This window comes from Asterias amurensis, chromosome 11 (assembly GCF_032118995.1).
Source record: "Asterias amurensis chromosome 11, ASM3211899v1".
NCBI classification, from domain to species: domain Eukaryota; kingdom Metazoa; phylum Echinodermata; class Asteroidea; order Forcipulatida; family Asteriidae; genus Asterias; species Asterias amurensis.
In genome coordinates, this window is record NC_092658.1 from 7,543,054 (window position 1) to 7,567,027 (window position 23,974).

The following is a 23,974-nucleotide window of genomic DNA, read 5'->3' on the forward strand; positions in this document are numbered from 1 at the left end:
ACAAAAAACTATTGTTGATCTCTGCCGCTCAGCTAAAAGTTTGAAATCCTTGGCAAACTGCTAGAAACAGATGAGAAGTTGATCAAAGAGGAGATTTCTTTATATCTGAAGAAAACAACAAATAATTTTGTCCAGTAGCAAGCATCTGATATATCTCAACCTGCATTCTATGCAAACGAAAATTAACTACCTTTTCCCAATGTGACAAGAACCGAAACCAAGGCTAAAACAAAACTTTCTAGACAATAGAATTGTTGATCTCCGCTTCGACTCGGCTGAAAAGTTTTGAAATCCTTGGCACGCTGCTGGAATCAGCCCAAGGAGATGAATGACCAGCAGCTGCAAATATGCACATTATGCCCAGCTACAGAATGCCTAGGTCAAATATTTTCACATGATAAGAAAGAAAAAAATTGTTTTCCAGCCATGATATCAGTACCATATGGGTTTTGGCCGAGGAGGAGGTAAGATGGTGGATGTCTGGCCATGGAGTTGTAGCTTTATGGTATGGCTTAGGATGGGAAGTTCTAGAGAGAGTTCGGGACAGGGGAAAGGGATGGCCGTGAAGAGTGTGTCTGTAAAGAGTTTCTCCATGCCTCCATGAATTGAGAAGGGTTTATGAGAATTAAATAAATAACAAGGGCTGATACTTCTGGTTGTCTTACAAAAACTCCTTGACTGGCTTTGGTAGTGTTCGATGATGGCGTTTGCAGGGATTCCGGTTGCGAAGGTAAGGATACAACAGCTGTGCTGCAGTATGATTTGAGTTAAACATAAGTTACATTAGTAATTAAATTACTTTGAGAAACTTTGTTTTTGTTCCTCAATCATGCAATGAGGATGTCTTTGCAAGGAATATTATTTCACATACAGAAACTGACCTTATTTCTTGATACGCGGAAACACTGTAAGTTATTTTATTTTTCTTATGTAAAAGACAAAGAATGTTACAGACATCATCTGTTCAATGTTAATCTGTTCAACTATCAATGTTAAAATAATAAAATCTAAATTGTAGTTTCCGTCCTGAAAATATGGTCAAATAATACAATTGGAAATCAACATTTTTATTTTTCAATTAAAAATATTTAACACACCAAAAATAATACAAAAAATTAACCAAACATTGGAGTTGGAGGGTAAGAACAAAATTTGAAATTTACCAAAGTTTATACTTTTAAATTGCCCTTTCAGAAAGCAGCTTGTGAAAAACAAATTACCGGGATTTTGTTTTTAACATTTCAAACTCATTCCTATTTTTAAAAAACTGTACATATTTTAGCTCATTAAAATAACTGTTCAACTTCTGGAAAGGGCAAAAAGATTCAAGCTGGTTAAATGGGACGGCGTACCAGTATGGTGTTGGTTCATGCTCTTTCAGGAAGTAAGCAAGTCTAGTCTAAAAATAAATTCTACAACCGATGACTAGGACAAGTTCTAAGACCTGTTCAGACAAACTGGCTACAAGGGGCATTCATGAAGATGAATCTATTTATAGACAAATCCATGTCTAAGTCATGTCGGCAGATTTTATTTTTAGGAGAACTATCAAATCTGTTAATTGGTCGGTAAATTTCTACAAATAGCATTTGTAATAGATGAATTAGTATCCACTAGCCATAATTAGAGCAAGAAATTTGATACAATTGTTTGACAATTTGTAAAAATTGCAAACCGAATGTCCAATCTGTTTACTAGGGCTGTGTCCAAATTGGCGGCTACAGGTGGTGCCAAGGGTGTACCATTCTGTTCATTTTGTGTGCCCTTGAAAATCTGACCCTGGTTCTACTAGATCCTTTTTGTCGGTGATGACTATCACCCCCAGTCATCACCCCCGATGTCAATCATCTTTTACCATTAATTATAATTGTTTTAAAGGCAGTGGACACTATTGGTAATTTCTCAAAATAATTATTAGCATAAAAACTTACTTGGTAGTAAATAATGGGGATCTATAAAACATTGTGAGAAACGGCTCCCTCTGAAGTAACGCAGTTTTCGAGAAAGAAGTAATTTTCCACGAATTTGATTTCGAGACCTCAGATTTAGAATTTGAGGTCTCGTTTGTTATTTTATGCATATGTTAGGATACACCGAGTGAGAAGACTGGTCTTAGACAATTACCAATAGTGTCCAATGTCTTTAAAGAAATGATGTGCTTTGATGTGGAGATAAAAATGAATTGAATCAGATTCAATGGCATTCTGAATTTAGTTCTAGAAAAGAAGCTCAGTTCATAGATCTCAGACAGTGTGTCAAAGTTTAGTACAGGCCTTGAGTTTCAATCTTGAAGGAGCACAAGGTGCACTTCTTAGAGGAAAATTCAAATTTGTATTGGAACTTTGCAAAGGGCAACAAAGCAAAAGCACATGGCACCACAGCAATTGCTTTGGGTGCCATGGGTTGTTTTGAGGCCTGTCGGTAACACGGGCACGCCCATACATGTCCAACCTTTTTGTTTACTCGCATGTCCTGTCTGTAACTACTGCAGTCCAGCGTGCCGATGCGTTGATCGCGTGAGCGGTGAAATGTTTTTGTCTGACAGCCGAGTATTTTGAGCAAAAGTGACGCCATCAGTGCTGAGTGCTATTGAACTTTGCAAAATATGCTCTAATTTATTCGTTCAATGAAGACCACGGGATACAGCAGGATATTACTAGTGACGAGAATTAATTCAAGGTGGAAGGTGAACTTATACGTCCTTCCACAAGACCTTTCCATGACCTTATATCAAGTTTCAAATGAAAAAACTTCACTATTTATATCATTCCGAGCAAGAATCACTGCTAGCGTTACACATGTAGTGAGCCTGAAAGTTTCTAAAAATAAAGATAAGTTGCGACTGAGTATGCACGCTAAACACTTCGTGCCTGCGTGTCCGAGCATGTAAAAAGAGAATTACATCGGAGACAACAAACCACCAAATTCGTCTGCATCGATAATCCCCATGACATTATGGCAAAATAGAGCTGCTGGCATTTTAAAGGAACATTTTGCACAATCAGATACATTATTGGTCTTGCATGCCTGATACTTCACAGAGGCAACAAAAGGTGATTGCCACCATGCCCCCTGGTCTTTGCCTTGGTGCCCTGGAAATGCTCCAGTAGAATTTTACATTTCCTCAAAGGAAATTGCCCTTCATCAAGAAGAAAATGCCTTGGTGCCCTTTACCCTTCCAAAAACAAAGCATACAGGGCTGTTTATGTAAAGTTCATCATTGTTTTTGGTTAGAGGAAACATTTTGCTAGTTTGAGAAAGGGACTTCTCCTTTGTTTTCAACTTTACAGTATTTCAATCGAACGGTGTGCATGAATTTCTCTGAAGGATTGGCAATTGGTGTCAATTTTTTTCGATGCTCAGAATTCAGATTGAAAGGAATAAACTTTGTTATGGTTACAAATCCTATACTTTGTCATGCGCGGAAGAAGAGCATAAAGCAGAGGGCGTAATGTGAAACACAATTTAGCGTATTAATGTATTTTTGCTTGTTTGCTTACAGTTTTTTTTCCTTTACCTCTCCTACACTGGGCACAAAACGACTTTAACTTTAAAAAGATAAAAGGCCTCATAGTTTGGCATGATTTTTATGTACTATAACAGTATTAACTACTCATTGATAACGCATTCTATTAGCCTCAGGTTTGCCAATGAACAGATGCCGTACTGTACTGAATTCCACTTGCAAAGATCAGTTACATGTAAACTGTACGTATAGAGTTAAACTAAAGGCAGGGTATACTTTTGGTAATTGTAAAAGACCATCCTACCTTGGACATGTTGGTGTATCCTAACATTTTGCATAAAATAACAAACCTGTGGAAAGTTGGGCCCAATTGGTCATCAAAGTTACAAGAAAATAATGAATGAAAAATACACTCTTGTTGCATTTAAAAATTGTTTGCTTTCAGATGCCTTTAAAAAGGCTTCATGCTTGAAGCTTACCTCAGATTCAGTTTTCGGGTGAAAATTTATCACTTTTCTTAAAAACTACATTATTTAAAGGAACACGTTGCCTTGGATCGGTCGAGTTGGTCTTTGAAAAGCGTTTGTAACCGTTTTTTATGAAATGCATATTGGTAGAAAGATGTTGTAAAAGTAGAATACAATGATCCACACAAACATGCCTCGAAATTGCGTGGTTTTCCTTTTACCTCGTCGACTAACACGTCGGCCATTTATGGGGGTCAAAATTTTGACTCCCATAAATGGCCGACCATGTTAGTTCGCACGCAATTTCGAGGCAAACTTGTGTGGATCATTGTATTCTACTTTTAAAACATCATTCCAACTATATGCATTTTATAAAAAACGGTTACAAACGCTTTTGTTTTGACCAACTCGTCCGATCCAAGGCAACGTGTTCCTTTAAAGGGGGCTGTTTCTAATACCAACAACAGCTCTCCGGTGCTCTTCATCAAGTTATTTTTGGTGTAATTACCAAAGGTAAACGCAACCTTTAAGGCACCTGGAATCATACATTGTAGACCAGCATCTCATTAAAAGTCTCAACAACAACAATAACAAAAACAACAACAACAAATTGTCAAAATAACATTACCAGCAACCAAGCAAGATTGTCACAGTTGAATGTTTAAAACTTGAATAACTGTGTATTAATAAGTTTGAATAAGGATTTGAATTCAGAAGCCTGACACACTTTTCCTTTAAAGGGCTTATGTTCGGCACAGAAAAAAAAGTGCACCTACATGTATGGGTTGGCTGCTTGTGAGCATTTGGGCGTGTCATGACATCAATTCCTTCGGATCATTCTAGTCACAGAAGGCTAGCCAAGAGCAAAAAGGGTCGACACTAATGTGGTTGTTTATAAAAACTTGACCGCGGGATTGCTTGCGATCAGTCTTATGCGCACTTGGTCTATTTCTATAAGCATAAATTCTTGTTTAGTACAAATTATTCGACCTGGCACAGAAAATTCTTGCTTAGCAGAAACAGGTTTCCAGCCCCAAAACACCATGTAACGTGTCTGGTTCCCTGCTAATACTTGTTTAGCAGAAATAATTTGCTAAACACCATTTTCTGTAAACTCAATAAAAATAGGCTCTGAGACTGTTTTTTGAGGAGAATACAGTCTGATTTGTAATATCTGGGAGGATAGGGCCATCTTGAGTTCTTTCTCTGATGCCAATCATTTTTGGAGCAGTGTGTATTTTGCACGCTGAGGTTCACAGCGTGTATTTTGCACGCTGAAGTTCGAACATCAACAGACGGAGCCGGTAGCCGGAGCCCACACAGGGGTTTGAGAAAGACCCCTCATCTAGAAAAAGAGACCAAGGCCTGCACGCCATTTTTATTTAAAAAGGAATTTCAAATTAATAACAAAATCTCATTCATGGCAGACGTATTAAATTGAGCCCAAAGAAAGTAAATTGATCATTGAATTATGTAAAAATTATATGATTGTAAAATGTGTAGATCTACTTTTCAAATGATTGGATTGGTTTGGTCAACGTAAAATGGCAGAAATGAATTTAGGTACAAAAAAAGTATTTGCTCAGCTGCAAAAATCTTTGGCAAGAGTACAGTTAAAAATATCTTGGGACGGACAAAACATTATTAGATAACGTTCCACCAATCCAGACAGCTGTGAACATCGAGAGCCAGTCATGCAAAAATCACACGATTTAGGAAAGAAAGAAAAAAATCAGCCCGCATTTCGGCTCGGAATTCAAGGTAAATGGGCAGTGCATCGGGAGATTGTATAGCACTTAAATGTCATATGGGCTGGAACTGAATTAACGCCTTGCGTTCGCTCGTCTCCTAGCAAGCACTATAAGATAACCTGCGGGGACCATTATGCACATACTTGGAATTGTTGTATAGCGGACACTTGGTGTGTAGTGCTAGCAGTGTCTGTGTGCTCTTCGTACCGTTATAGAACAATTGGGGGGGGGGGTAGCAAACAGGTTGGCAGTGCTATCAGTCATATTCCCCGTATAACATTAGTATATCAATACAAATATTTCTTACGCATAATGGGGCCAGACTACTATATTATAGTACATACTTTCCCTTCCGAATCTTTTTTTTTTTTTTTTTAATCTTCATATGTGCATTAAAGGGGCATATTTGATTGGGCACTTTGGGCTACAAAAAGCGTTGGAAAGGTATTTTAAAAGTAGAATATAATGATTCACATTTAAATAACCCTCAAAACTGTCTTGGTTTTGCTTAATTACAGGACATATGGTCTTCTATTTGGTAGGACCATAGAGCAAGGGTTCTACTGGTTGAATTTCAAGCGTCAAACTTAGTATTTTTGTATCACTAACTTGCCAAGTACGTGTACAATACACTTTACATGTAGGTGTTTTAGTGCTAAAACATTTCTTTAAAATGATATGGAGCAATTCTAAACATTTCAGAGCATAGTGCACCTTTAAGTAAATGCAGTGCGCTGCATCTGCATTTATTGATAAAATTACCATTAGAGTTCAGCCACAGCATAAACATTCGTAGGAAAGGCCCTACAGTAATAAGGCCCTACAGTACTAGCAACATTAACCATAGTATGGCCATACAAATGAACATGTATATAATGTAGGGTCCTACTAAATAGCAATTGGAGCTTGAAGGCAAATGATGGCCAAAAGATCACCATGCCCAAATTAGAATTGTGTGGAATGTTAAATATACATGATGGACAGTACAATACAACAAAGTATGAAGCCAAATGAGAATGTGTACTTGTAAACAGGCAACCGAAAGGCTGGTTTACAGGAAAAATTATTACCGAGCCCAATTGAGAATACACCACACATTTTTTTAAGGATGTAGCCTACACTGCATGTCTATCAGCAGTGATTTCTATGCACACAAACATCATCAAGGCCATTAAGAAAAATTAGCAGGAAACTATTTTTGCACCCATGATCATAATGCATCATTGTCCCTTTTGTTTACATAATTACATCAAATGTTCTGAACTACATGTACCTGTTTGTATAAATAAAATATGACTCAAAATTATTCTATATAAAAACAAACACCTTTAATGGGACTGGGACCCATCCATGCACCTCACATGGCTATGCATCATGTATACAGTATGAGGGTCTAATTGAAGGCTAATTAGCCTTCAATTAGACCCTCATACTGTATACATGATGCATAGCCATGTGAGGTGCATAATAGACCCAAGCAAGGTCAAATCTATCCCACCACAACACTTCAACTAAAATATAAAGCAACAATTATGCACATTATCATATTAATGGCTCTTTCAATGTCCAATCTTAAAGGAAGTACTATTTTGTATTCTCCACTTTCAATATGGGAGATTCGCATTACATTGCGCCCTCAAGCGGTTTGCGTGCAGCTGAGACGGCAAATTTTTGCAGTGCACCTTGGGAAAATATAGACAAGTTTTAAGTCGCCTCGCAGCGCCCACCACATGATCCAAATCATACTTATGTGCATATTTCAATTTGGCAATAGAAATAAGAACCCAGTATGAAAGACAGAAACATGTCTCAGGTGCAGTCGGCAAAACATACAAATTAAATCAGCAATAAAACAATTTAAGATGAAGAGATTGCTTTATGGTAAAACACCAGCCTTTTGCCTTGTTTTACCACCATGACCAGTGACAACCTGTAATTACATGTACAGTTTAAAAACCAATAAACTTCTCCAGATCTTTCATAAAAGAATGCTGAGCGATTATCGCAACATTTCAAAGTCCCTTCTTAAACAATTAAACCCAAAAGAATCAATATAAGCTGATCTCCCCAGCTGCACATTCCCACAATGAAACAAGATTGTGTCTGTTGCAACATAATGTGCAGTGTATTAAAGGCAGTTGACACTATTGGTAATTACTCAAAATAATTATCATCATAAAACCTTTCTTGATTACGAGTAACCGGGAGAGGTTGATGGTGTAAAACATTGTGAGAAACAGCTCCTTGAAGTGACATAGTTTTCTAGAAAGAAGTAATTTTACACAAATTTTATTTTGAGACCTCAGGTTTAGAATTTGAGGTCTTGAAATCAAGCATCTGAAAGCACACAACTTTGTGTGACAAGGGTGACTTTTTCTTTCATTAATATCTCACAACTTCGACGACCGATTGAGCTCAAATTTATGCATATGTTGAGATACACCAACTGTGAAGACTAGTCTTTGACACTTACTTTAAAGAGTCTTGGTCCTTTTTGGGGACCAAAAACACAATGTCCACAGATTTATACTAAACTTACACAGTTTGAAGATAATGATAGTAGAAAGCTTCCCTGAAAATATTTTTTGCTGAGGTGCTGTAGTTTTTGAGAAATGAGTAAAACAATGTCATGGAAATAATTTTCGTCTCAGTGATCATGAGATGAAAATTATTTTAGCATGTAAAAACGTATTTTCATGATGACATTGTTTTACTCATTTTTCATAAACTACAGCACCTCAGCATCTAATATTTTCAGGGAAGCTTTCTACTATCATTATCTTCAAACGGTGTAAGTTTAATGTAAATCTGTGGACATTGTGTTTTGTGTTACAAAAAGTACCCAAATCCTTTAAAGGTAAAGTAGCCTATACCTTTTGTTTTTTGGAACCACTGGCATTGACTGGATTGTTTGAATCCAATATATACATACAACAGACCTAGAATTTCAACTTTGCGTTGGCAAAACTACCCTAGGAGAAAACGAGATTAGACTTATTTCTGATGAACCAGTCAGACTCAAACCATATCCCTTAGCCTTTGCACTTCGAGACACCGTCAAAAATGAGATTTCAGAGATGCAAATGGCACCTCAGTCTTTGAAAACTTTGTGACGGGGCACATAGGCCAAGACCAGGGCAACAGAGGACATGGCCTCCTCGTACATGTAATTCCAGGCCTGATACACTAACACGAAACCTGTGGAAATTCAGTTCAAACGTGGTACTGTTTTTGAAATTGATCCATAGTTTTCAGGGAATCATTACTTAGCAAAGAAAGTCTACCTTAGTAGAAACAGCCTACCAGTCACGCTACAATGTGATAATATACTGTTTGAAGCTGGTTCCCCTTCAAATTTTCCCTTAGTAAAAAGATTTGCTTAGCACCCTGAAAATGAGCCAAGGCCAGGGACTTATGGAACCTGGGCCCATTTTCACCGATTGTTTGCGTTTTTAAGCTGACTTACTTAGCAAAATTAGCAGGCAACCAGTCATGCGTAGTGTAGATTGTACCAAGTTTTAGCTGGTAACCAGTTTAGTTTAAAAGATGAAATATGTAAGACTTACTTCCTCCAAGTGCCAGCTTGTATAATGGCCGACTGCGCTGGTGACAGTGCCTCGTCCACTTCCATGCCGTCATCTGTCCCCGGGTCCGTCATCTGGGAGTAGCGAGCCCAGTCCGGTGACCCAGACATGACCCTTGACCCTCTGTGTCACCCGCAAAAAAAGAATATTGCACGGCTAGTATCTCCCTGGTATCGGTGAGGTCTAGGGTTGCATATGAAATGCAGAACAATCCCTTCTGCTTCCGCTTAAGACCAAAGCAAAATCTGTAAAGAGAAAAAAACAAAAACATGGTTATTCATACAATATTAAGTTTTATACTGTCGGTGGGCCAACGATATGTAGTACATTAATATTTTTGAAACTGTTGAAAAAAAATAACTTGGCTGGCTCTTCCATTACCCCAAGACAACTCGTTTTATATAGGAGTCATATATTGTGTTACGTATTGAAAGTTTGGGAAACTTAACAGTGATGCTTTTCAGTGGCGTTTCAAAATAATCAGTCCTGCCCGTTCATCCCAACCAAACAAAGTTTTCTCATGGTGGACAAAGTTCAAGTTGTTGTCTACATGTAGGGGTTTTGAGAACTTTCAGAATGTGGGGTTTGATGAGTTTCCTGTTGTGTTTATTGTGACCAAAAACTTCAAATTATAAGGATCTACATGTAAGTGTGTGTTACTTCAAAAACAAAATTGAATGCATTTCATTTCTGCACTGTCGCAGAATATGTTTACTCCGTGCAATCCGGCTTTTCCGTTTCATTCTGCTGGGCATCGTAAAACGGAACAGTCCAGATTTCCCCCCGTGATTATATTCTGCAACAACGAACTCACATGCATCAAATTTGTTTCATGAGCCTTCCTTCCTGATTATAATAATTCTTTAAATCAATTCTAAATTGATAAAAAATGTTTTCGTTTTTTTTCTCCTCAGAATCAGGAAGAACTTTTCTACTATCGAGATTTAAACAAGTTTAATTCAAATGAATGTTTTTAAGGTTCCACAAGGGAACATACACCTTTGGTTTTTGGAACTGTTCGATTGTTTTAATCTTATATTAATGTATACAATAAAACTAACCTGTGAAAATTTTAAAAAAAATAGTTAATTGCCTGACGTTTTGATCCTAGCAGTAGTGGTTACCAAATGTATACGTTCCCTTTAAATCTTTTCAAACCAAAACAACAATCCTTTACTCAAAATTAGTTGCCAAGTTATAAACCACATTATTTTTTTTTACTTCCACCTTCCAAACAGCAAACAGGAAGCTTAATTTAATTTCAAAAAGTGGTAGCATTTTTGAGATATCGCCGAAGATCCAGAGTGGTTTAGTCCACGCGGGAAGAATAATTTGTAATTGGAATACTTGAGAATCTGAGAAACAATTCTGAAAGGAACATTTTTTCAATTTTTTCTCTTTTTCCATAACCACATACATTGTAACTTCAAAGTGGAATGATTCTCACAATGCTTTATTTTATACTATCCAAATCTACTGCACTTCGAACCAAAAGTTGGAATAGTAATTGTTTTAAAGAGTGATTACCAAGTAGGATTTGAAACTTTGCATGGTGGAGATAAGATATAGAAGAGTTTGCGGTAACACCATGTAATAACAATCTCTAAATGAGTTGGGGTGATTACCAAACGTATACCTTCCCTTTAATTCTTTCCAAAAACCACAACGACAACTCCCTTCCTCATAATATATTTGTCAAGTAAGTAACCACTATAATGATTTTTTTACTTCCATCTTCCAAACGGTAAACAGGAAAAAAACAGCCAATAAATCCAAAAGGCGTGTCTGGGTACCGATTCAACCTGCGTACACACTGAACTAAGATGTACGTTTACGCACGGTGCCTTCCGCAGGTCATTACTTCAAGATGTTCATGCGTAATGCGTAACCTTGAGGAGATAATTTTGTCCGACCCCATGGGGGATGCCGAGGGTTGGACTGTGAAGTCATAAGAAGAAATCCATTTAGAAAAATGATCACGGTTAAAGTGGTGGTACATACGGTCGAATGTGTGTAACACTCATGTAATAATACTGATGCCAGCATGGTTAGGCTTACATGTGATATAAGAAACTATTAGTTCTCTGTTGGTTGGCCAACGTCAAAAAAGTCAAATTGCGCATCATCAAATTTCAGGAATGAACTGAAAATTCTTAGTGAAAAAATGTATACCATTGAAATAGGATGTTATCAAAATTTTGAATTTTGAAAAAAAAAATGCACTTGAAGGGTATCAAACACAGTGGCATTTTCATCAATTTTGGCATGACTTTGAGAATTGTAATTTTTGTAAAATAAGTGGATCACAAAACTCACATTTGGCCTTGGAGACAGTTTCTCTTTAATTAAATACATGTACCATGGACATGTATTGTACAGTGCATCTCAGATGAACACATGTGTCCCTCTTAACCGATATGGAGGATTTTCCAATGCAGTGAGAACATTCTAAACCATGCAAGTGTGTCTTTAAAAAAAACAGGGCTCCAATTTGGGTGAAATACCACTCACAAAACAGCAGGGCTTTGTTGCTTGGCATTTTAAGAAACCTGAATTCTTTTTACAGGTACCGAATCAAAATGAGATTCTAATCCGGCCTTTATTTGAATATAAGCACTAATAGAAGGCCGGTCTCATTTGTCATATGGGTAGGTAGGATTCAACACAGAAGGGACATATTTAATCAGACTAAAAGTCAACATTTTAACATCTTTTTTTCTAGAATTTTTTTAACATCTATTAAATCTTTTTTCTTCTCTAAATTAATAAAAGTCATTTTATTGTTCAATTGTAAAAGTGAATGAAATTGTCGAATCAAGCCTGACTCAATTCCAAGTCAGTTACTGCATCTAGCTGACTATTCAAAACACACTGATGCTACATGTAGGCCTACTAGTCTTCTCAAAACTGAGAAATATTCAAATTAACAAACAATCCCCAACTGAACTCTGCTACACACGAAAGTGACTCAAGGGGGGTGTATTTTTAGCCCCCACCCCCTCAAATAAACAAATAAAAACAGCCACAAAAGTTAGTGCATTAAAACTTGTCTCATTAGCAGTGAGTCACGAAACACATAAACAGTACATAATACAAAAAGACAAAAAACAACTTTACAAATGTAACTTAAATGCTGAACTCCAGATTACTGCCAAGGTAGTGCTTTTTCCCTTCCATGTAGTTCAGAACAAAAAAACAAAACCCCTAAGGGTCGAGAAAAAGTGACGCAGTTTATGTGTGTGCTATGAGACATTTCCTTCTGATATTCTGCCTGTTTATAAATAGCATGTTAAACTAGTTTTAGACTTGAGGTTGGAGGGGGGTGGGAATGAGTAACAAATAGATTGCTAGGAGAGGCATCTTTTGTCCCGTTGAAGATTTCCCTGTAGGTGCTGAATACCGCATCGATTGGAAAATCCACGATGAGTGTAGGTTTTGAGTTTCTCAGTAGAGGAAAGTAATTCCATATATACTTGGTTTCATACAATCTAATGTTCAATCCTAGGTTTATCACTTAAAAGAGGAATTGCCCCAAATTGTGAAGATATCACCGAAAATCCGGAGCGATTATATACATGCTGAATATTCCCAAATAGGAATACACGATCTGAGAAACATTACGCAGTATCTAAATGGCAGATGCACATTTTGCAGTGTGATCTGCATCTGCAAGTGGTCGATACATTTAGTACATCTTATGAGCCCTGGCAAATATTTACATCACACAAAATATTAGAATTTGAAACCTATGGGAGACTTTTGAGACGCTTGCCACAGTCAGCAGACATATTGGTCCTTTTTGGCGGCTCTGAGCGTGCGCGCGCACATGCTCAGTGTTGCGCACGTATGGTCTGAGCACGCGCACTACTGGCGAGAACTGTGAAAAAGGACCGTCCTACAGTCTCCCATTGGACCAAAGCCCCCTAGAAAAATAGCGGGGCACACCAACAAACTGTGCCCAACCCCTTAAATGATAACTTAGTTTTGGCAATGTATGATCCATGCAGTTTTAAATGAATTGATTATTACTATTTATGCGACAAAGAAAGCAATGTATAGGCAGTGAACAATGAGAGTTGTAACTTGAAACGAAGAAATTCGTACCTGAGGGAAATAGGTCAAAGGGTACACAAATAAAAATGTTATGGAATTTTTTTTCTTTCTTTTTCTAAAACAAACAACACAGAGTTTCGTGACTGACTGAATGTGATGTGTTTCACACTTTCTGTTTCATATTAAAACAGCAGGGCAAAACTAAGCGGGATATGAGTAACATTTTGTATGTAAAATGGTATTTGATCATGTAACTTATTATACTGGTGGTTAGCATCATCTTGTAGTTATTTTTTGTAGCAATATTTTAATGCTTTAAAAGCAGACTCCTTTGTTAAAATCCGTGGCATCAAAACTTCCTTCCTGAAGGTGTTCTTTTCTGCTTGACTTCCCATTAAAAAACTTGGTTTGTATACATGTCACAGGGGGAATAGCACAAAGTGGCAACAATAAAAATGTAACAGACAATCAAATTACTCATTATAAAATTGATACTTTTTTTTCAACTTCAAACTTACATAGGCCTACTTATTAATCAAAAGTTTACTCACATATTAAAGGAACACGTTGCCTTGGATCGGTTGAGTTGGTCTTTGAAAAGCGTTTGTAACCGTTTTTTATAAAATGCATATGGGTAGAAAGATGTTGTATAAGTAGAATACAATGATCCACACAAACATGCCTCGAAATTGCGTGGTTTTCCTTTTACCTCGTCGACTAACACGTCGGCCATTCATGGGGGTCAAAATTTTGACTCCCATAAATGGCCGACCATGTTAGTTCGCACAGTAGAAGGAAAACCACGCAATTTGGAGGCAAACTTGTGTGGATCATTGTATTCTACTTTTAAAACATCTTTCCAACCATATGCATTTTATAAAAAAACGGTTACAAACGCTTTTGTTTTGACCAACTCGTCCGATCCAAGGCAACGTGTTCCTTTAACAAGCAGAAGAGCTTCATAAAATTGTCAAAATGCACAACCTAAGAAGTCACTTTGTATCAAGTACACAGTAAAACTTACCCGTACTTGGTCAACGACGTACAATCTTCACGATTTTACAAACAAACTATGTACTCATTGTCTGTCAGACTTTGCCCACTAAATATTTGCCACTGCCTGGCACACGTATCAGACGTAGACTGTAATGCCGGGTCGTCAGGAGTAGTGTATCCTAAACTAAGGTCATAGGGCCTAGTATCATCACCGGGACCTATATAGATCCAGGAGATTCCTTCAACTTGCAGGTTTGTAACGTCCTGTGCTTTACGCAGGATGATGACGACACGGAACAATTGATAATAAGTTACCGCGCAGTTTCCCCCCTTGTTGGCCTAGTGCCCTTACATTACAAGTACGGATGAAGCAAACAATAATTGTGATTCACTGAACGTGGCTTGCACACACCCTTGCTCAAATGCCAGTCAGTACCTGTAAGGTTAAGTTAACCGTCTGGTCTGCAAGACAGATGAGTGTGCGTAGAGTTTGACTTAAAAAAAAAAAAAAAAAAAAAAACGCCGTACACGATGATAATCAGTACTTTTAGACTGGAGAAATTGAATACACTAAATATCAATTGCCCAGAATTTGTTTTCGAATGATGAAATGATGACGTTTTCTAAATTTTATTTTAACCTTCCTACTGCAGGCCTTGAACTTCCCTCTTGAAAGGAAACAGCAATTTTCCTCTAGTAAGAAGCACTTCTATGAGGAAAGTTTAAAGAGCACCATAGCAAAAGAGCTTTGGGTGTCTTGGGTTATTTCGAAGCCTGCTAACTGTATGATCATTTTGATAAATATCCTGTGGTTTTGAAATGATATAAGTGTATGTATAGTTAAACTGAGTCAGCCTGCCCTGCAATATGATATCATGTGGTGGTGAATGCATACTGACAAATTGCACAGTCAACCCTCCTACTGCCTGAGTCACAATTCAATACTGTGGTTTTGAATGATAGATAACTATGCAGAATGATCTACACAGTACACAGTCAACCCTCTTACTATGTGACCATTCAGTAAGTTCTCATGCCGAGTTGGCACAATCCATATCTTGAAACTAAGTTTAAAAGAATGAATCAAGGGATGGATGGAAATTCTATGACTAATGTCACCACATTGAAGTTTGCGTCAGTGTGTCTCACTCAAAATTTGACGTCACAATTTAAAACGCGGTGAGCCAAACTAGAGTTTTCAAGTCACATAGTATTTTTGATTTCAAACATCACTTCATGCCAAGATTCAACCAGCCCCTCTTTTCTAGGTCAAATGAAATCTCCGTCGGCTCTTAGGTACTTGAACTCTGCACCCTGATTTTAAAAATCCTTGAGCATTTACACATGAGACTGAAGTGTCATCTATGATACACACCTAGTTATGTCTGGTACTTCTTTCAACCTTGACTTGCCAAGAGCTTTCCGAAGCTCAAAGCACTAAGTACAACTGAACTCATTGTCTGCGTTACGAAGATTGGAATGATAGTTGTACATTGTACACTATGCTTCTGATGACACAGAACACGTTAAAAGTTCCAGTTCTCATGCCAAGTTGGCACAGTGTCCACATCTTGAAACTAGGCTCAAAAGAATTAACCAAGAGATAGTGGTTCTATGTGTATGACTATAATGTATCAGCATCGAAGTCTGGTCAGTGGGTCTCAATCAAAGGTTTGACGTCATGAGTTAAAATGCAGCGAGCCAAACTTCATGTAGAGTTTTCCAGTCACATAGATAAATGTTTTATACATTGAACATCACTTCATAACAAGATTGAACTAGCCCCCTTTTTTTCTAGGTCGAATGAAATCTCTGCTAATTCAAAGGAACTTGAATCCCCGCACCTTGAACTAACAGATTCCTTGAGCATTTAAACATGAGACTGAAGTGTCATCAATGATACACACCTAGTTATGTCTCGTACTTCTTTCAACCTTGACTTGGCAAGAGCTTACCGAAGCTCAAAGAACTACAACTGAACTCATTGTCTGTGTTACGTAGATTGGAACGATAGATACATTGTACACTATGCTTCTGATGACACAGAACACGTTAAAAGTTTCAGTTCTCATGCCAAGTTGGCACAGTGTCCACATCTTGAAACTAGGCTCAAAAGAATGAACCAGGAGATAGTGGTTCTACGTGTATGACTAATGTATCAGCATCGAAGTCTGGTCAGTGGGTCTCAATCAAAGGTTTGACGTCACAAGTTAAAATGCGGTGAGCCAAACTTCATGTAGAGTTTTCCAGTCACATAGATAAATGTTTAATATATCGATCGAACATCACTTCATAACAAGATTGAACTAGCCCCCTTTTTTTCTAGGTCGAATGAAATCTCCGTTAATTCAAAGGAACTTGAACTCTGCACCTTGAACTAACAAAATCCTTGAGCATTTAAACATGAGACTGAAGTGTCATCAATGATACACACCTTAGCTACGGTGTCTCGTGCTTCTTTCAACCTTGACTTGCCAAGAGCTTACCGAAGCTCAAAAGCACTACAACTGAACTCATTGTGTTACTCATCCAAACCCTGAGGAAGTCTTGAATTAACGATGTTGCTTTTGACTTTCGCTGAAAACAAAACAACTGTTTCTTTGCAATTCGATTTGTGATAACAACCATACATTTTGTCACAAATTATACAAACAAGTTGTTGTCAATGGAAGCAAAGGAAAGATTTATGAATGAAGCTGGATAAAAACAACTGAAGTTTCATGGTCCAGTTTTAGTACAATGTGATTCAAACTTGGATAACAGTCAAACATTGACGGCTATTCAAATTATGAATTGACTTTTAAAGGGGAGGTACACGTTTGGTAATTACTGAAAACAAATATTAACTTAAAAACTGACTGGGTAACAAGCATTGAAGAGCTGTTGATAGTATAAAACATTGTGAGAAATGGCTCCCTCTGAAGTAACATAGATTTTGAGAAAGAGGTAATTTTTCACTAAAATAATAAAAGACTTATTCCTATCTGAAAGCACACTAATTCGTCCAACAAGGGTGTTTTTTCTCTCATCATTTTCTCGCAACTTTGACGACCAATTTGGCTCAAATTTTCACAGGCTTGTTATTTTAAGCTTATGTTGGGATACACCAAGTGAGAAGACTGGTCTTTGACAACTACCAAACGTGTACCTTCCCTTTAAACTGAAATTATGACACCGACTATATAATTACTTCACTTAACAAATGACAAGCAACCATCCATTGAACTCTCCTACATGGATGTAGTTTCTCATCAAGCGTAACCTCAAGCCATTACCTATTTTCATTTTAAGGTTCCTGTTCGATACAATGTGCCTCTCTGGCATTACTACCCTCATCGCATTGCAACAATTGGGAAAATATGCTTTGTAAATTCTATTACTAGGTATTAATAAAAAGTAACCCTCACAAGGAATATTTATGTAGCAAAAGCAAAACAAATTATTGATGAATTTTAATTTTTTTAAAATTTGTTTTTAAAACCAGCAAACAGGGGACCACTCTTGAAGATGAGGGGTCTTATAGTGAATGCCTTATCAATCTATCAATTAATCAATCAATTAATCAATCAATCAATCAACATTTATTTCCATACAAACACAATATACAAATACAAACAATAGGATTTAACAACACTGAAAACTGTATGGAGGCATAATCAGACCGTAATCAAGTTGGCAGCTACGGCTACGGCTCTGACTGTAGCTAAAGGGTGTTGCTAAGGACATCCTATACTTCAACGCATGATGATGTAGCGATCCAGTTGAAGTCAAAACCATAGCCGCCAATTAAATAGGGGGTTAAATTATGAAACTTTGAAAACACTGAGTATGTACAAAGTGTTTCAGTGCACCTGTACGTAATTTGTTTTTCAAGACTTTGAACTGAACCAAAATTCATGTTTCTACAGACCAATGTTGAACTATATTCTTTCAAAGGGTTGAACAGAATTAAACTGAAAGTGGCTTTTACTGACTGCTTTTAAAGTGACAAATAAGCCAAACCCGGCCTCTTTTTATTCCCGATATCCTGTTTTTAAAGGAAATTATGTGAATTTCTACACCATGGAAGTCTACTTCAACCAGCAGCTGAGCAGCTGAGTTGATCCATGATGGGAATACACAGTCAATAACAAAGTGCATCCTATGTTGAGAGGGGGGGGGGCAGGCCAGCATGCTTCATTTTGTAAAGGGCAAGGGCACCAAGGCATTTTCTCCTTGGAAAAGGGCACCCTAGAGCATTTCAAGAGCATCTAGAGCATTTCAAGGGCAACAAGGCCATGACCAAAGGGCATGGAGGCAATATCTTCTGTTGCCTCCTTTGTATCCTGGCGGGAGGGGGTTGTCTGAAATTCAATAGCAATATGTTGTTGTTATTTTCAATTTTGTATGATTTTAGAAAACATTTTAGGAGTAATGGAGGGTTCTGTTTAAAAGCTGTTTTTTTTTTGTTTTTTTTTTTTTGGGGGGGGGGGTTGGAAGGGGCGGGGGGTCAAGTTTTCTACAGATTCTTATTAAGGCAAAGCTCTGAGCTCATTAAGGTGATAGCTGAAAAAGGTAGAAAGAATACAGTCTGCTGTGTGGGTTAATACCACTGCATCTACCCAACAAAAAGCACAAATTGTACCTTAAAAAAATGTGAGAATAAACAGCAATATAAGAACATTCCAGTGATCAGAAAAAAAAATGTAATCGACAACAATCTATGATCGTACATGCACGAATGCAGACGTCTTAGTTTAACACACAAAAAAGTACAGCAATGCTCTAGGTACTAGGTCTAGTTATCCAATTACTTGAGACAAAACATTTATTATTTATTTACACTGTTATTTTGTTTATTCATTAACCGTTACAATTGTTGTGGTCAGGGGTGGTCATTACTCCTAGATAGAACTATAAGAAACACTGACCGTCCAAAAGTTGGTCGGAATTAAAGAATCTATTAAAAAAAATAACAACAAACAAACAACTAACCAACCAAAGAACCAAACGAAAGACAACAAAAAACAAGATCAACAAATAAGAAGGATAAAACTGAATTTTTATATAAAAGTAACAAATAGTTATTAATAGCAACGTTGCAAACTAATTACATGATTTTATGTCGGGAAACACTATTAAAACGAAGTGCTTTATTATAGTGTAGTGCAACAATCGACATTCTCCTACTACTACTTCTACTAGTACTACTCCTAGAACTATGAGGTTCGTTCAGCTATCGTCTCCCGTTGAACTATGAGGTTTGTGCGACTATCGTCTCCTGTAGTTACGGGAGACGATAGTCGAACAAACCTCATAGTTCTAGGAGTACACTAGGTCTAGAACCCCTATCGTCACTACGTGTAACGTGGAGACGTTATCGGTACGTACTTCTAGAAACTATAATAAGGTCCCCTCATTGTCTGAGCTCACAGGGGAGCCTTATTGTTTCTAGAAGTAATCGGAACGAACCTCATACAGTTCCAAAGTGCCAATTTGTTTTCTATTCCATATTAAATTATTGCTACAAATCATTAAAAATTAACCTTTAAATTACAACTTGCCCAACTTCTGTGCTGTGTGGCAAGCTGAATCCCTCAGCATGTTTTGTCAAACATATTGGGGGGGGGGGGGGGGGGCAATATGATGGGGAACTACTCTGCTGCCTTAGCCTTATGTTTGTGATGAGCAAGGCGGGGAGGTTTGAGTTACCTCAATGGGCCTACACACAAATCGCGCACAAAAAATTCCCTCTTCTTCAGTCAAAATTAAGCGGCCGTTTTGTTACCAACCACCGAGAATCATCAAAATGTCATCAATTCTGAAATGCAATCCAAATTTTTCTCAACTCAAACTGTCACAGCAATAAATTCATCAACTCACCGATTTTTATAGCATCTTTACATTACAATCCCTGCTCGAAATGTGCTCTAGCCAGCAGCCAAGCTTGTCCGGACTTGCAACCGCAGCATGCAGCAGCTAGGACGGCGAACGACATGAACGAGGGGACGGACGAAGTAATTTTAGTGCTCAATCAATCTTTCGTTAAAAAAAAATAAAGTGTCAAAAAGCATGTATGATAACGCCCTCAACGACAGTCAAAAAGATTATTATTTTTTTCCCCGAAGCTGGTACCCAGGAACACGTGTAGTTTTTGTTGTTTGGTATGTTTACCAATGAATTTGGCATCTGTTTTGGTGTTGTCCCGGAAGTAATGGGTTGATGTGTGGTTGAAACCGTCGTCTGCTTCGGTTTTATTTTAGAAGGCGAACCATAGCGAACGAAGAGGCGGCAGAAAGATTGTGAGATTGAAAAACAGAACTGGTCTTGTTTTCTTGTTCGTGGTACCGTATTGAAAAAAGTCTCAGCAGTACTGTAAAATTTGCACTTTGTCAAATTTTGTTAAAAAATTAAAATCTCAGTGAAACAATTCTCAGTGTAATGTAGAATTTAATTATTTTAATGTAAGTTGTAATTTGTAACTTGTATAGTAAAAGTTATAACTGATTTCTAATTCTAGATGATGTACTGTCCTTAGTTCCTACACTGTTCAAATGACAGTCAGTGTTGTTTTTGTTTATTGAAGTGTCTGTCCGAAGGTACAGGAACAAAAGTAAGGTTGCTTCACCCGAGCAATGTTCTGCTTTTGTGATTTTTTTTGTCCAGCCTTTGAGTACATTTCTCACAACCTAAGTAAATACGTTATCTATCGATTTAAATCGTAGTTGGCAAAGTATCCATCAGGAAATATCATGCCAACTTTGTTGGTTAGTTGTGCCCGTTGAAAAAGTTTGTTTTTGTTGAGCTGCAGAATTGAAAGCCTGATCAACTCTGGTGTTAATTGCACTTGCAGGGGATTTGGGTTTTGTTTTGATTATACAAAATGACCGTTTTTTCTTCTTTTCATTTCTACTAAATACTTGTATACCTCTGCATATTATTGCTATTAGCAACAAACAGGTGTGGGTAAAAGCCGGAATTTCCTTGGGCCCCAAATCCTTGAATGGTCGCCAAGCTCATTGACCAATGATTTTTTAAATTATCTCAAAATGTTTTAGGAAGACAGCCAACAAAGGGCAACTTCCCCTCCAGTAAATTTGTTTTTGTCAACCCTAAATGTACACTTACAGTTTTCTTTCATTTCATCTTAAGGGGACAAATCTGCCCGAACTGGGACTTTCATTTTTGTGCTGTTGGATGATGGCCCCTCCTCCTAAAAGTCGCAAAAGAAAATCCGCTGACAATATCGGAGACAAAGCAGCAAGCACAAGCAGCAATGTGGTCAAGAGCCCATACTTCTCAACTACAAAAGCTGATTCAAGTACTACGGAAACTGGTGAGACACTGGATGAAATCGTACTTGTTACTTGACTCAAAGAACGAACAAACAAACAAGCAAGCAACCAAACAAACTGAAACAATAGTGACAAGCCTAGGGTAAATAATAGAACACTGGTGCTAAGGTTCTATGGAACACTGGTGGTAATTAGGGCCTAACACCAGGGCCCGAGACCTACAGAGCACTGGTTTGTAGGACCATGGAACACCGGGACCTAAAAGCCTGCAGAACACTGGTATGTAGGGCCTATGGAACACAGATGCTTATAGGGCCTTATAATAATAATAAACTAAACTTATCCTGTGGAACACTGGCACCTAGGGTCTATGGAACACTAGGTTCTAAGGCCTAAGAAACACTGGAGTAAAAGGCCTACCTTGGCAATTTTTCAACAGTGTATCCTGAGCAATGAACTGTTTTTTTAAAATACAAAATCAATAACTAGGCAGAGGATTATATTTTAGACTCCTTTTGATGCATTGTAATAAATCAAATAAAAAAACTTAAGATTAAAATTGTAGTGTTTTTCTCACAACTACAATTTATGTTATTGTTTCTTATTCAGGGGGTAGCAAGAGATTACCGGCATCTTTCTTTGACCAGCCGTGTGAAGCCTTGGCTAAGGGACTCTTGGGTCAGAGGTTAATACGCAAGGTTAACGACGATGAGCATATCGCTGGTGAAATCGTCGAGACGGAAGCGTATCTAGGGAAGGAGGATTCAGCTTGCCACAGTTATGAAGGGCGGAGGACGAACCGTAACGAAGCCATGTACATGAAGCCAGGTGTATGTTATGTCTACCTCATCTATGGAATGTACGACTGCTTGAATATTTCGAGCAGGGGTGAGTCATAAGGGATTTCCAGTGATGAAAAATCTCATCTCAGGCGTGATAATTGGTCCTTGGCAAAAAAAGTAGGAAAATTAATTTTATCAAGTACAAGGGCTGCCCTACATGTACACATGGTATGTGCTTTAACAGAATTTTCAATCTATTTAATCACAATTTTTCTGATTTTTGCAAGGGCAAAAACATCAGAAATCAAACTAACCCTAATTTATTTGAAACAATCGACTGTATGGGTTACGTTTGGTGGCACAACAGTGTACTATGTTAAGCGAATTCACCATCTGATATCATATGGCATACAGTGGATGATAAGTTGTCAGACAAAAGAACGAGTGACTGTGTACTGTTCATCATTCAAACCCACAGTAGATACTCTTAAATGGTTAGACAGTTGCAGGGTTTTATTACAAGTGATGTACAATATATACCCAAGTTTTTCCACTATTTTGTCGCTAAGGTGATGGTGAAGCAGTTCTCATCAGAGCCTTGGAGCCCAAGGAAGGCATCCCAGTGATGCAAAGACACCGAAGCAGACGGCGCAAGATACCTGCCAAGGAACTCAAGACGAAAGATCTCTGTAACGGTCCAGGGAAACTCACCGAAGCCCTGTGCATCAAAACCCCTGAGATGAACCGGGCAAACCTGGCGTCAGATTCCTCCATATGGATGGAGAGGGGGGATCTTGAGGTTAAGGAGGCGGACATCGTGGGGTGTCCTAGGGTCGGGATTGACTACGCGACTGAAGAGTGGGTCAAGAAACCCTTGAGGTTTTACATCAGAGGAAACGGATGTGTTAGTAAGAGAGATAAGGAAGCTGAACAATTTTGAAGACTATCATATATGTGTTCAAAATGAATCAATATATATTTGGTTCAGTTAAACAGTTCAAAGTTTAAAAACATTTGTATATCTACCAGCTGCACAAAAGCAACTCTGTAATGTTTTCAAAAATCTGTGTTCCTTGAGTTTACTTATGAGAATTTTAATAGCCGCGTGTATTCAAATGTTTTTTACAACCTTTGTTGCCACTTAAATTTTATATTGTGAAGAAACTAAATCATACACTTCAACAAACAAAAATGTAATAAAAATGACCGGAAAGTAATCATAACTCAAATTCATTCATAGTCAAATAGATTGATATTTTTATTTACAGAAAATATACAATATAATACAAGCAATATTAGAAGATATAAGATGAACATGAACCACTTGGACAAATTGATTCCATCAGTGCACACTTCCTGCAAATGCCAATGTAAAACAAATTTTGACGTCACAGGTGTTTTTTTGCAGTGAATGTTTTGGAAGGGTTGAGCACAAGTCAACTGAAGCAAACTATATGTTATGAATTTGCTACGTCAAAATTTGTAAAGCATTCGCAGGAAGTATGAACTGGGCTTTACTGTACTACCTCACAAGAATATGTTTGTGTACATGTATAATACTTGATGGCCTGTGTGTGCAGTTTTAATTAAACCATGAAATC

General features: G+C 37.7%; 2 protein-coding genes across 7 annotated transcripts in view; one reads left to right on the plus strand and one right to left on the minus strand.

Moving 5' to 3' along the window:
• Positions 1 to 20,308, minus strand: part of LOC139943641 (inactive rhomboid protein 1-like) — a 61,431-nt gene extending 41,123 nt beyond the window's left edge. The window contains exons 1-2 of one of the 2 annotated variants that reach the window (XM_071940360.1): positions 20,180 to 20,308; positions 9,251 to 9,513 (exon numbers count right to left, since the gene is read on the minus strand). In XM_071940360.1, coding sequence (XP_071796461.1) covers positions 9,251 to 9,378 — 128 coding nt within the window. In that variant the 5' untranslated portion in view covers positions 9,379 to 9,513; positions 20,180 to 20,308. Of the gene's footprint in view, positions 1 to 9,250; positions 9,514 to 14,345; positions 14,456 to 20,179 lie in introns of those variants that run through there. The other variant, XM_071940361.1, reaches the window with a different exon arrangement.
• LOC139943645 (DNA-3-methyladenine glycosylase-like) lies at positions 543 to 23,332 on the plus strand. 5 transcript variants are annotated; one of them, XM_071940368.1, is made up of 4 exons: positions 543 to 730; positions 21,449 to 21,632; positions 22,201 to 22,479; positions 22,943 to 23,332. In XM_071940368.1, the coding sequence occupies exons 1-4, from the start codon at positions 698 to 700 to the stop codon at positions 23,311 to 23,313; spliced, it is 867 nt and encodes a 288-aa protein (XP_071796469.1). In that variant the 5' UTR covers positions 543 to 697; the 3' UTR covers positions 23,314 to 23,332. The 5 variants fall into 5 exon arrangements, with proteins under 5 accessions (XP_071796469.1, XP_071796473.1, XP_071796471.1 ...); XM_071940372.1 differs by lacking the exon at positions 543 to 730 and adding an exon at positions 20,509 to 20,671; XM_071940370.1 differs by lacking the exon at positions 543 to 730 and adding an exon at positions 20,509 to 20,640.
• Positions 23,333 to 23,974: the final 642 nt, after the last annotated feature.